Source organism: Macrobrachium nipponense, chromosome 21 (genome assembly GCF_015104395.2).
Source record: "Macrobrachium nipponense isolate FS-2020 chromosome 21, ASM1510439v2, whole genome shotgun sequence".
NCBI classification, from domain to species: domain Eukaryota; kingdom Metazoa; phylum Arthropoda; class Malacostraca; order Decapoda; family Palaemonidae; genus Macrobrachium; species Macrobrachium nipponense.
This window is the reverse complement of record NC_087212.1, coordinates 27,371,261-27,383,760: the sequence shown is the minus strand read 5'-3', so window position 1 is coordinate 27,383,760 and position 12,500 is coordinate 27,371,261. Positions and strand designations below refer to the sequence as shown.

At 39.5% G+C, this 12,500-nt stretch overlaps 1 protein-coding gene across 9 annotated transcripts in view; it reads left to right on the top strand.

The window, feature by feature from the left end:
* Positions 1–12,500, top strand: part of LOC135197863 (solute carrier family 41 member 1-like) — a 212,099-nt gene that overhangs the window by 165,609 nt on the left and 33,990 nt on the right. For 2 of the 9 annotated variants that reach the window (XM_064225050.1, XM_064225048.1), the window contains exon 1: positions 7,655–8,602. The exons of 6 other annotated variants lie outside the window; for them this stretch is intronic. In XM_064225050.1, coding sequence (XP_064081120.1) covers positions 8,420–8,602 — 183 coding nt within the window. In that variant the 5' untranslated portion in view covers positions 7,655–8,419. Of the gene's footprint in view, positions 1–7,654; positions 8,603–12,500 lie in introns of those variants that run through there. One more of the 9 variants, XM_064225049.1, reaches the window with a different exon arrangement.

Below are 12,500 nucleotides of genomic sequence, written 5' to 3'. Positions count from 1 at the left end.
GCTGTACCACTCATCTTCGTGCTCATTAAAGTATAATGATAGAAATTGTTTGTAAATTACCTTGCCATTAAGAAGCAACCTCGCTTGAGAGAATATAAATGAGAGGGGAGAGTTATACAGGTAAATCGCATAATAATATTGTGAACATATAGGTCAAAGGATTCTTATAGACGAGATTCAAGTCATTCTGTTACATAACAATGCAGCAGTTTGTACTGTGGCCCGTGACGTTTTTGTATATACCGCGTTGGCTAGCTTATAAACAGGCGTGCATCTTATTCACAGAATGGAAGGGTCTTCAGTCGAAACGATCTGAGGTTGGCTCTGTTCCCTGGTAGTAGTTGGAAGTGAGGGATAGAGTTGCCTAGAATTTGAGAGAGTATACTACGAGGTGTGTGCTCCTCGTCGGTTTTGCGAGGTGAATATTTTTATTTTTACTCCGTGACGTAGGCGTTGGGTCGATACAGTTCTGGAATTGCCTCCACATCCCGTTCATTCACTCCTAGGATTTCCGATGAATTGCGTTGGCCCGCCCATCGAATCGTTCATCTTCGCCGAAGTCGTGGATATTTTCGTGCCTCATTTGTTTATTTTTATACCGACTGCAGTTTCTGGTCACATTTCGTTCCCGGTGCGGAGGCAGTTGCCCTAATTTATTTATAAGTATGATCCTACTTTTTTGCGTGCTTCATTGTATCGGAGTTATTTTTGTGTGTTTTCTTAAGCATACAATTGCAAACAACTTCGAATGAGTTGAAGAATTGCCGAAGTTGCGGTATTTAGCACTGTCCATGTAAGAGGCAGTTATATATAAATAATTTCAGTTAATTAAATTGATATTTTGGGAATGTATTATTGTTAACGTAGGAGATGGATAATGTTTTTATTTATGATTGTTGACATTAGCATTAATGGAATGAATCCCAGCTAAAGGGGATGATTATAGCGCTCCATTATTGAGCGTGTTCTGCTTTCATTTGCTTGTTTCCGACGGGAAACCGGCGAAGGTGACCAGCAGAAGACTTCGACCGGCGGTTGTTGCGCATTGGGGGAAGCGGCGAGAAATGCCTTTTCAAGGTCGACCTCGTGTCATTCAGTCGAGCCGTCTAGAAGCCTCGTTGGTGGCCGGCTGCCCATATGGCTTAGGTTGGCAGAGTTGCGTATGTTAACATTTTCCGATTTTCATAAAGGAGCTTGGCGCTCATTATGGCCCCAGAGTGAGCGTTGAACTGCTCTTCTTAAGCTCCAACACCGTCTGTCTGAGGGGAAGGACACAGACGCCGGTTGACGAGGGGAGTGGGCGCTTTTTATATATCGCCGAAAGCGCGTTGCATGAGCCGGGCCCATGTCGGGCTGTGTATTGCATGCGTGGCTTTCACGCAGCGAGGAGAGACATTCTCGGTCATAACGAGGGCGATATGAGTGAAATACGTCACGGGAACAGTTAGAATGCACCCTAGTAACACGGCCATGCTAGGAATTGCAGACAAGGCCTGCTTAGTTGTTTGCCGTGAGTCACGCAGGTCCTTAACGCACATACTGACATCGCCCCTCCTAATCCTACGGTCCTACTCTCCCCTCCCCCCCACCCCCAACCCCCCCCCCCCCCCCCCCCCCCCCCTCCCCCCCCCACCCCCCCCCCCCCCTCCCCCCAACCCCTCCAGATCTCCCCCGCCCTTAAGGATGAGTAGGACTCTTAACGTGCCGGCATTTTGAATCACGATCCGGCATCGATAAAAGGTACATCTGTGAGTCACCAGGGCTTCCCAGTAGAGTGAGTGAGTGAGTGAAAGAGTAGAGACAATGTTGTCATAGAAAGCCAGTTTGGCTTGTGTTAAAGGATTTGGCTCGGGGAGGGAAGCCGACCGGCCCCGACATCGATTCCTGCAGTTTCCGGTCTCTGCTGCTGCTGCTGCTGCCGCCGCCGCCACCGCGCCACCCCTACCCCCCCCCCCCCCCCCCCCCCCCCCCCCTCCCCCACACCGCCGCCCCACAGTTCCCTCTCACCAACACCTGCCCCTCCCTACCTGCTGACTGCTTGCTTTGCTTGCCCGTTGCTAGCTCGTCATCTCTCTCTCTCTCTCTCTCTTTAATCTCTCTCTCCTCTCTCTCTCTCTCTCTCTCATTGGACATCTTTTTTTTTTCGCTTAAACCAGTTATTTTGGTCAGTTGTCCAAACTGGGATTTTTGCAGTTGGCTTCTCATTTCTCATGCTGCCGATTTTTTTTTTTTTTTAATTCTATCAAATGTCATATTTCAATATTTCATCTCAAGGACTGGCACTCATATATATATATATATATTATATATATATATAGTATATATATATATATATGTATGTATAAATATGTATGTATAATGTGTATGTATAATGTGTGTGTATGTATGTATGTATGTATGTATTTATATAATCTTTTTTCAATTGTCGTCGTTAACATGTACTACGTTCCTTGTTCAACAGGTCTTTGTTATGGTATCGTGCTTGACACAGCCATGTCTTGGCTATGAAGAAATTCCTTTGCATTTCTTACAGTGCATTTAGGTGCTATTCAATAATATGTCATTACTCGTGTAAATGTTTTGCCATCTGAAATATCCATCTGAACGAATATCTTCTGCAGTAGGTAGTGGACTTGCTTACATTTTTACTCCTATAACTTTATATATACTTGTATCCTGAGACTTCATTTGTACAGGACAGAAATGAATCATGTTTTCTCTTCAGCTTGGTTAATCAGCCGTATCTTGAAGCCCAGTTAATCACCCTGAATCCAATATGCAATGCATTTATACAATCCTTTTTTGTAACACTTTGCAACATTTTTTTTGAAGCTTGCAAGCGTTGACTTTTGTTCTTCATATCTTACGTTTATGGCCTTCTGTTGTATCTCTCTCTCTCTCTCTCTCTCTCTCTCTCTCTCTCTCTCTCTCTCTCTCATAGTATAAAAGCTTTCATTTTTCAGTGGGGGTCTTTCTTTAGCACATGCATACAGCGCTTACTTCTCTGCTCGAACATTTCTTTCATGTATGGGTCAGATCAGATGCCCATTGTATGAGCTGCCTCTTCGTTACAAACTAGTATATTGCTGTAAAGTGACATTAACTAAAATCACCGGGAGTAGTAACGTTCACGTCATGTAGAAGCCATTTCTGTTTCACGGAAATCTTTTTGGAATATTGTGTGTACTAATTATTAGCTTGGGTAATATAAAATTACGTATTATTATATATTTATATAGTATATAAAATTATATATATATATATATATAATATATATATATATATGTGTGTGTGTGTGTGTGTGTGTGTGTGTGTGTATGTGTATATATATATATATATTTATATATATATATATATATATATATATATATATATATATATATATATATATATATATAAATGTATATGTAATTTGTTGGTTCGATGGTTTTCGCCCGTGAGCCGACGAATTTCTTATCGACTAAAAAATTCCCCTTCGGTTAACATATATGAAAATATGTTAATTCTGAGGTAGAGCGAATTAGACATTAAAGGACATTTGTAGCCCGATGTATGTATAGGAATCACGGTAATGTGATATGACTCATGTATATGCATATATACCGTATATATGTTATATACATGTGTTTTTGTACGAACGCGCTTACATTGTATATACACAGAATGTCTCATATTCTTCTGTTTCCTTCTCTGTCCGAAGCCTTGAGCGTTTTTGTACAGCTGCTTCTTTCAGCGGATACAGCATTTAGTCATATCCTGTACTGGCTTACTTGATGAGTAGCCTCTGCTGAACGTTGGCAACGACGGCGTACTTTTCAGGAGTGTGTGGATTCTCCTTCTGCGATGATTTCACTCTTAGAAAGTTTCTCGTTCCCATTTCGCGCTCGCGCTTTCTTCATGTCCTTTCACTCTCTGCTGAGAAGCCTTAAGCTGTTATTTGCCAGTATATGGGTCTTCCCATTCATCGGTTATATATATATATATATATATATATATATATATATATATATATATATATATATATATATATATATATATATATGCTTAAAAAATCAAAATCACAGTAGATGCACGTGAATTCATAAATAAGCGAATTCCACAGGAAAATGATAGTCAGAAATCCAAGCGCTTTCATTCGCTCCTTGACAATGTCTTATCTTAGTAAAGACGAAAGTGCTTGGATTTCTGACTATCATTTTCCTGCGGAATTCGCTTTATATATATATATTATATATATATATATATATATATATATATATATATATATATATATATTGCGTTGGAAGCTTGACGTTGGACTAGTAATGTTTTGGTTTGCCAACAGAAGCTGTATCAACTAAACAACAATTGGTTCTGTGTACACACACACACACACATATAAATGTATATATATTCCACTTAGAGGGAAAAGTTCCTTGGGTAAATTATAGTATATATAATATACACATACAGAGAGATTTTATATATATATATATATATATATATATATATATATATATTTATTTATATGTGTGTGTGTATAACTATATAACATTTTGCATCTCATAAAAGGTTACCCATAAAATCGCCAGTGGGTAGATTTTACAGCATTATATTTTGGAAACAACTTTCGCTGTAAAGTCTAGCCTTTGGTGTTTTTGTGGGCACAGGGAGACGTAAGTAATGATCATTCTTCCTTTAATCCTGAGATCCCTTCAAAGGAACACGCGGCGTTCCGAGGCAGTAAATGGACTGCGTGTGCTCCGCTTCCGATCAGAACTTCCGCTTCTGGCCCGGGTGGATGGTACAAGCGCGTACCCTCACACATCGTCGGTTCGAACGTGCGTGCGCTCGTTTTGCACATGTGGTGAATGTTGAAAGGGGGACGGGAGTTGGGGGAGGGGGGAGGTTGGTGATTATTGTGGAAGGTGAATGATAGGGACGGAGGAGACAGGGGAGGGGAGGGGAGGGCTAGAGGGACGTGCCCATTTTAATTGCCTTTGTTCAATTTGACTTACAGCATTGTAAGGTGCGGGATCCGCCTTTGCACTTGAGCTTTGGGAGTTGAAACGCACCTGATACACTATTTCCTTTAAGGGCAGATGCAACGACGTAGTTTTGGTTAGTTTACGTAAATTATGCTCTTGTAGACGCTCATGCCATAATATTATCCAATAAAACACATGCAAGCAATTCTCTCTCTCTCTCTCTCTCTCATATATTTATACTATATTATATAGATATATATATATATATATATATATATATCTATATATAATAATATATATATTATTAATATATAGATATAATTAATATATATATGTATATAGTGATGAAATAAAATGGCAGTACAGTACTCGGTACATTTTATTTTATTTTGTTCTTGTGACTTCTGCTGTACAGTTTGCGTGTTTGTGTATGTATGTATGTGTGTATGTATGTATATAGTGATGAAATAACGCGGCAGTGCTCGGTACATTTTATTTTAATTTGTTCTTGTGGCCTCTCCTGTACAGTTTGCGTGTTTGTGTATGTATGCATGTATGTATGTATGTAGGTATGTATGTATGTATGTATGTATGTATGTATGTAGAGATATCCCCACTTCCCCATTGCGGTAATAATAATGATAATAATAAAACCATAGAGGAGTGAGTGGCGAAGATTCTTTGCTCGACACAGCCTCCCTTTAAGAGACCCAGTTTATCGCACACCTGCGTGCATGGACGTGCCCCCTGGCTGCTCCTGATGGCGCTGAGCATTTAAAGAGGTCAGGGTTGTCTCTCCGACGACGACGATGATGATGATGATGGTGACGGCTATGGTGATGGATGATGAGAGATGCTGGCGGTCGAAAACTATTCTTAATTGCGCCGGGAATGAATGACATGTTTAAGTGTTCTCCTGCGTCAAATTGCGTCACCATTTGTGCATTGGGTGGGTAGAGCTTACGCCACGTTTTGTTCACGGGCCTTCATATTGTTAGGGATGACGAGAAAATATTCGTTTATGTTGCATTGTTACAGCGTGTGTTTGTATGTTGTTGCAGAAATTGAATGCTATTTCCGTATATTTCAAAAACACACACACACACACACACACACTATATTATATATATATATATATATATATATATATATATATATATATATATAATATATATACTATATATATATATATATATATATATATATATATATATATATGGGGAGCCAATCGACAAAGATGTAAAATCCTTCTGCAGTTTAAAATATATATATTTCTTGTACAGGAGCTTATAGCTTTCGACCATCAGCGTGGTCTTGTTCACTAAAATGTGATATATCACCTCAAGGAACTGACATGGAGCACAAACATACTTTTCTTAAAGCAGTTGAAACAATAAAGATTAGGTAACAAGCTAGTTAACTATTATTATGAATGATCAGGCCTATATAAGATATATATATATATATATATAATATATATGTGTATATATATATATATATATATATAATATGTTATATATATATATACATATATTTTTATTATAATATATGTATATATATTAATGTATATATATATTATATATATATATATATATTATAAAGATATATGCCACGAAGGAAAAATAAACGAAGGAGGATTTTTCCTTCGTGGCATATATCTTTATTTATGGATTATCACGTTCCTAACTTTAGTGATTCAGTTATACACACACACACACACACACACACAAACATATATATATATATATATATATATATATATATATATATATATATATGCGCATATGTGCGGTAAAAATGTCGTGGTAGCACTCAGGACATGGGGCGGGCAACTTCATCCCAAAGCATGAAATCCGAATGCATAAAACCTTCAGGAGGCACTTCTTAAGGGGAAAAGGCGTAAGGCTACTTATGTTCTTTTTTATATTCGCAGTTGCCCGATTCATGTCCATGTTCTTACGTAGCGTAACGGATACGAGACGAAAGAGAGAGAGAGAGAGAGAGAGAGAGAAAAAAAAAAAGTTTCTTTTCCCTATAATAAACAGGAATGTGTTTTTTTTTTTTTGGGGGGGGGGGCGGTTGGGGTGACGAATCGTATCAGGTTTTGGTCAAATATCTAATTACTGGCAGACGTCATGTCCAAAGCACGTGGCGAGAAATGGCAAAAGAAGCACGACCCGTCAAGTTGACAGCGGCCCGTACCCGGCACGGATCTCCCGCGGAACTTTTTTCTTCCTCCTATTTTCGTTTTTTCTTTGCTTTGTTTTGCAAGGGCTTGTCTTGATATGCGCGAACGTCGTTTCCCGCATTTGTTTCTCGGTTTCTTATTTTATCGTCGCCAAAAGCTTTAAAAGTGTTGCAGCATGAACAGAGAACGACCTTCTCGAGATTTAAATAGTGGAATGATCGTGTGTCTGGCAGCGTTCGGGGAGGGATCTTAGGGGGCTGTTAGACCCACCTGTTGATTTTAAGACCCCTAAATTCGCATCATCCCTAAAGACCTACTTGACGTTTTTGGTGCTGAAGCTTTCGCTGGCAACTGCGGATAGATGTGTGTTTGTCGAGAGAGTCCAGGATGCATTATCTGTAGGCATTTATCGGTAGAGTAAAAGAGGCAAATGGCAACTTGGGAGGTGTAAGGGAGCCTTGGTCTCTCGTCGGAGAGGTTGGCTGAAATATATGTGCGTGTGTACGTCAGGCGGTATAGTTCCAGACTTTGAAATCTCATGCATCCAGTAGCTGTGTGGCAAGCGTGAGTGTCGCATGCCTCACATGACTAGGTTGTTTGCTGTTGACTAAACCTCGGTCAAGTGTGGCGGGGCTTAGCTTCTCCCTGGCTCCCGGCTACTCCCTAGTGACTTGGTCGCAACCTAGGCATTAGGTTTATTTTCTCTTCCAATCTCAGTCAGGACGCCCTGCGGAAAACAAAACGGCGTTTAATGCAACCTCAGTGCTGCCTTCAACTCGAACATTCCCGTGTCAGCAATTTATTGTTACAATCATTGCTAGTATTACGATTTGCTACTGCCGTAGTGGTTTATCTTAGTCTTCCTTAGACGCTTAAATGTTCTTTGTTTTATTTGACGCGTGGGGAAACAGTGACGTGTGAGAAATGTAACCTGCAAAGTATTCAGGTTTATTTTTTTTCATCTGAAGTCGCGGAAAATTGTCTGCACACCCAGCAGCAGGAGAGATCAATAGCAACGATGACAACTTATTAAAGTTAACATTCGTCACGGAGCTTTCAGCATCATTCCGAAGAAGGGAGGAGACGAAGGAGAACACCGCGAACCAAACTACTACGAATAATCAAAGAAGGAAAATCAAACGAGTCAGGAAAGCGTCGGAAATTCCTCTTTGTCATCCGAGAAGGGGTCAAGGAACCAAGCAACTGCTGCCCCAACGAAGAATAAAGGAAGAGCAGTAAGAAGCGAGCGTCAAACTTAGCAAAAATGGTGCTGGGAAACGAGAAGAAGCCCGAAGATTTGGAGAAGGGAGAGAATAACCCCATGATAGTCAAGGCTCTCGAGGCACAGATAGTGCCTCCCAGCACTGCCACCGCCGAGGAGTTGGAAGTGGTGGTGGAAAACCCAGACAGTGCCAACCCCGTCATCACTACCAAAATCAAAATCAAGGTAATGCATTTCATCTTTTTAGACCTTTCGTTCAGTTATGAGAGTTTGTTGTCAATCTGTAATGTTAAGTGTGTGTGTCAAATAATGTTTAGAGTTGACGTGTTAGCTGCTGTGTAGACACCCTAGAATCCCGGGGGTTGGTTACGATAACGGTTCATTTGCAATATGAAAGTGTTTTCTTGAGCGCGCGAGAACTAAGAGTAAGATTGAGTTTGTGTTTGTTTCTCAAGAGACAAAATCTCCACCGGGATACATTTCCGCTAAAAGAACAAACGAGGTTAATGTTTAAACTGACAAAAGACACGCATAAGGCACGTGAGATAAAGTTTGAAAAGCCATCTTTTTTTTTTTTCTGGGTTGTTTGTGGCTGAAGTGACGGGTGTTAGATGCCAAAACCTTGGCCGGGGCGTTTGTTTTCTAAATGTAAAACGGTCGATCCTGTACTGCTTGGCTTAAGTTACTGAAATGTCGAAGTGTGAAATGTTCAAGGATTAGGGCCCTTAGTAGCGGTCTTTTTGTTAGCTGATGGACCAAAGATCTATGTTAATCCTTTCCAAGGTGCAAAATTGAGTGTTTAAAAGCCTAGCGACGCCATGTATTGGCTAATCAGTCTCGTACCTTAAGGAGTGTTTAGTCTATGCTGCTCTTTTGTTTAGAAGTCAGCAGAAGTGGAGCAGTCGTTTCTGAGTTCTTGCTTTGAAGCTGAGCGTTTTAGTCAACTTTTTAAGGCTAAAATAGAATGGACCACTAATATTTCCTTCTTGAAACACGATATATTATGTATATATATTATATATATATATATATATATATATATATATATATATTATATATATTATATATATATATATAATGTAGTATATATATATATACATTTATATGTATATATATACATATATATGTGTGTTTTTGCAATACTTTATACCGTCCGTAAAATTTACATTGTATGGACTATTGAACATTGTGTATATACATTAACTTGTTTCCTTCTCGTTTGTCTAGTAAAAGTTAAATTCGCGAATGTTTTACTTTTGTGTCTTTGTATTTGATTTAAATACAGCAAATAAATTATGGAGTTTATAAAGGAAAGTCTTTATAATCACGATGACATTTGGTGTTGGGGAAAGGGGGGAGGGGGCGTTCATTAAAAACTGCGTGAGTGTATATCGTTTGCCAAGTAGGTTACTGAAACAGAGAGAGAGAGAGAGAGAGAGAGAGAGAGAGAGAGAGAGAGAGAGAGAGAGAGAGAGAGAGAATATGTGGCAACATCAGCCGTGCAAAGTGGGAATTTGGCCACCCAATAATTTAGGCATCACTGGTTTGTACTGGTTATTTATATATCCATCACTTCCATATGCTGAGATATAATGAGAAATGTGGATGATAAATGGCTCACATTCATTCAACGGCCTTGTTTTTTTTTTTTATTCATAAATGCTTCGAGGGCGTTGGCGCGTAACTAACCTTTCTTTATAGACGTTTGACTTCTGAGTTTGAACATTTTTCCTGCTTTTCGAAACCTGTTTTCTGTTGAAACCCTTTGACTCCTAATTAGTTGTTACATGCATTTTATTAGATATAAATATGAACTTTGTTTCCGTTGGTTATGAAAGCTGTTAAATTCACATTTTAACTTTGTTTACCTTGAATGTTTACGCTATGAAATATTGGTCATGCTTATAGTTCATGCAGTGATGTCCAATTAAACTCCTCATTAGGTGTGATTTGACAGAAACTTACAATTTTTTAATATACCATCTCTCGGATATGCGAAGAATAATATATTTGCCTTTGTGAAAGTGAATCGTTTGTCTCATATTAACGCTGATAAAAGTGCTTGAATACATTTATATTTAGTATTGCTTTTTTTATTATCGTTGTTCGTAAATGCGCGTCTGATTATGCTCTAACGGTTATGTCATGGCAAGGGAACGATTGCATAACAAGTGACTGTAGCCGTCACGTGTTTGTCTCTGGATAGGTTTATCTTTCTTAGCAAGAAGCTTATCAAGAGGGAAATCAATAGTGACTGGCGACAGTCTTCCGATAAACCTTCCTTGCGCTCCCACATTCTTGAGTTTTGTTTTGAGAATGGCTTCCCCGAAAAGGAAGGAAAAAACAAAAAAATATAAATGCATATCTTATCTCGGTGGGGGAATGGTTATCTTCATCATGCAGTTTGATGTTGATGAGTGTAAATATCTCTCTCTCTCTCTCTCTCTCTCTCTCTCTCTCTCTCTCTCTCTCTCTCTCTCCAATTGTTTATCATTTTGGTTACTGCAAGTCAAGTCGTCTCATGTCTTCCAGGAAATGCCTAAGGACGGTAGTGTGCATTACTAAGATCTGACGCAAAGTCGTGTGGTGAAATAGTAGAAGTCAGCTTCCGAGTGGCAATTCTTTCTCTTGTGTTTTATTTTTATAGTGTAAATGTTTTTTGTTTTACCGGATTAACGTGTCTCATTGTGGAAATGTTTATCCTTTATACTGTATGTATTTAGCGTTCAATGGAGATTCATGGAAGACATAAGTTTTTTTTTTTTAATTTTTGTTAAATTTGAAGAAAGTAGGATGATGCTCGTAAAACGAAGACGAAAGGGCATTCGCCAGGAGGGCACTGTCGTGAGGGGTTGGGGGAAGTTTGTGGCTGTCTGGTCTTCTTCGCCTATGTCTTGTATTAGCATCGGAGGAAGGATGCCAAACCACTGCCTGCACGCTGGCTTAAGCTAAACATCATGTTTTGCAATCAGGCCTGCATTCCTCTATTTCCAAAGCTGTAAACTGACTCAATTTCAACGATGAAGTTGGGGTGACATTCTATAGGTTTACGAGGTTTCGGTAGCGATAGGTTCTGTTTCCATGTTGGTGTTTCAGAAAGATCCTTGTGTCTTTTGATGACGGTATTCAGAGCATAACATGATGTACTCGTGTGTTGAGAGAGAGGTGGGGGCGTGGTTAACAAAAATGTTTGATCTCTTGATGTTAGTCGGCAGTCAAAAATAGAAGTTGTTTTGGAAAAATGATCTTCAAACTCTCATTAAAGTCAAGTAGATTTCTGATACGAAGCTACTCTGGAAACTCACGGCGTAATTGTCTTTAATTTTTAGTGAAGAAGCGTGTTCACTTTCATCATGTGTGTGTTTGCGTATACGTTCACGTTTACTTATACACAGAGACACACATCATTGTGTGTGTTTGCACGCATTTTCATCAGTTGCATTGAGCGTTGACACCAGGCTGGTTTTGTATTTTTTAAATCTGTTTACAATGAAGTAGAGCGCACACGGTGAACCTTACCTATTTCCCAGGCAATCAAGATTTGTTGCTTGGGCTGACGTTTGCGACCTGCTTCGAGTTTTTCAGTTGCTGGCTCAGGAACTGTTCTCCTCCTCCTCCTCCTCCTCCTCCTCCTCTTCTTCTTCCTCCTCTTTCGACTCTTCGCCTTCCTCTTTCACCCACTAGATTGTTCCTGGCGGTTAACGCCAGAAGCTAGAGATTGCGTCGCTTCTCGCCTTTCTCGAAATGTCCCCTCACCTTTTAGTTTCCTCGGCGATGAGTATTAACAAACTGCTGGAGAAAGTTTCGTTATTGAACTGGGTTTTGTGAAGGAATAGGAGACAGTGGCCGCACATTTCAACATTTATTTCGATGTCTAAAGACTACGATCAGTTGGGTAATGCCGTAAGCTTTCTCAAATTTTTGTATCAGTATTTATCTCGGATTTAGATTTTACTAAACGTTCCGCACAAACAATTTTATCAGAAGTAAATGTTACCCATTCAGCTGTCACATATTTCACCTATGATGGAACACTTCAACTTGGGACATTTTACTTCGGCGTCATACCGCAGTCCCTTGCTGAAACGCCGGAGACGTGCGTACATATGTATACGATTTAATT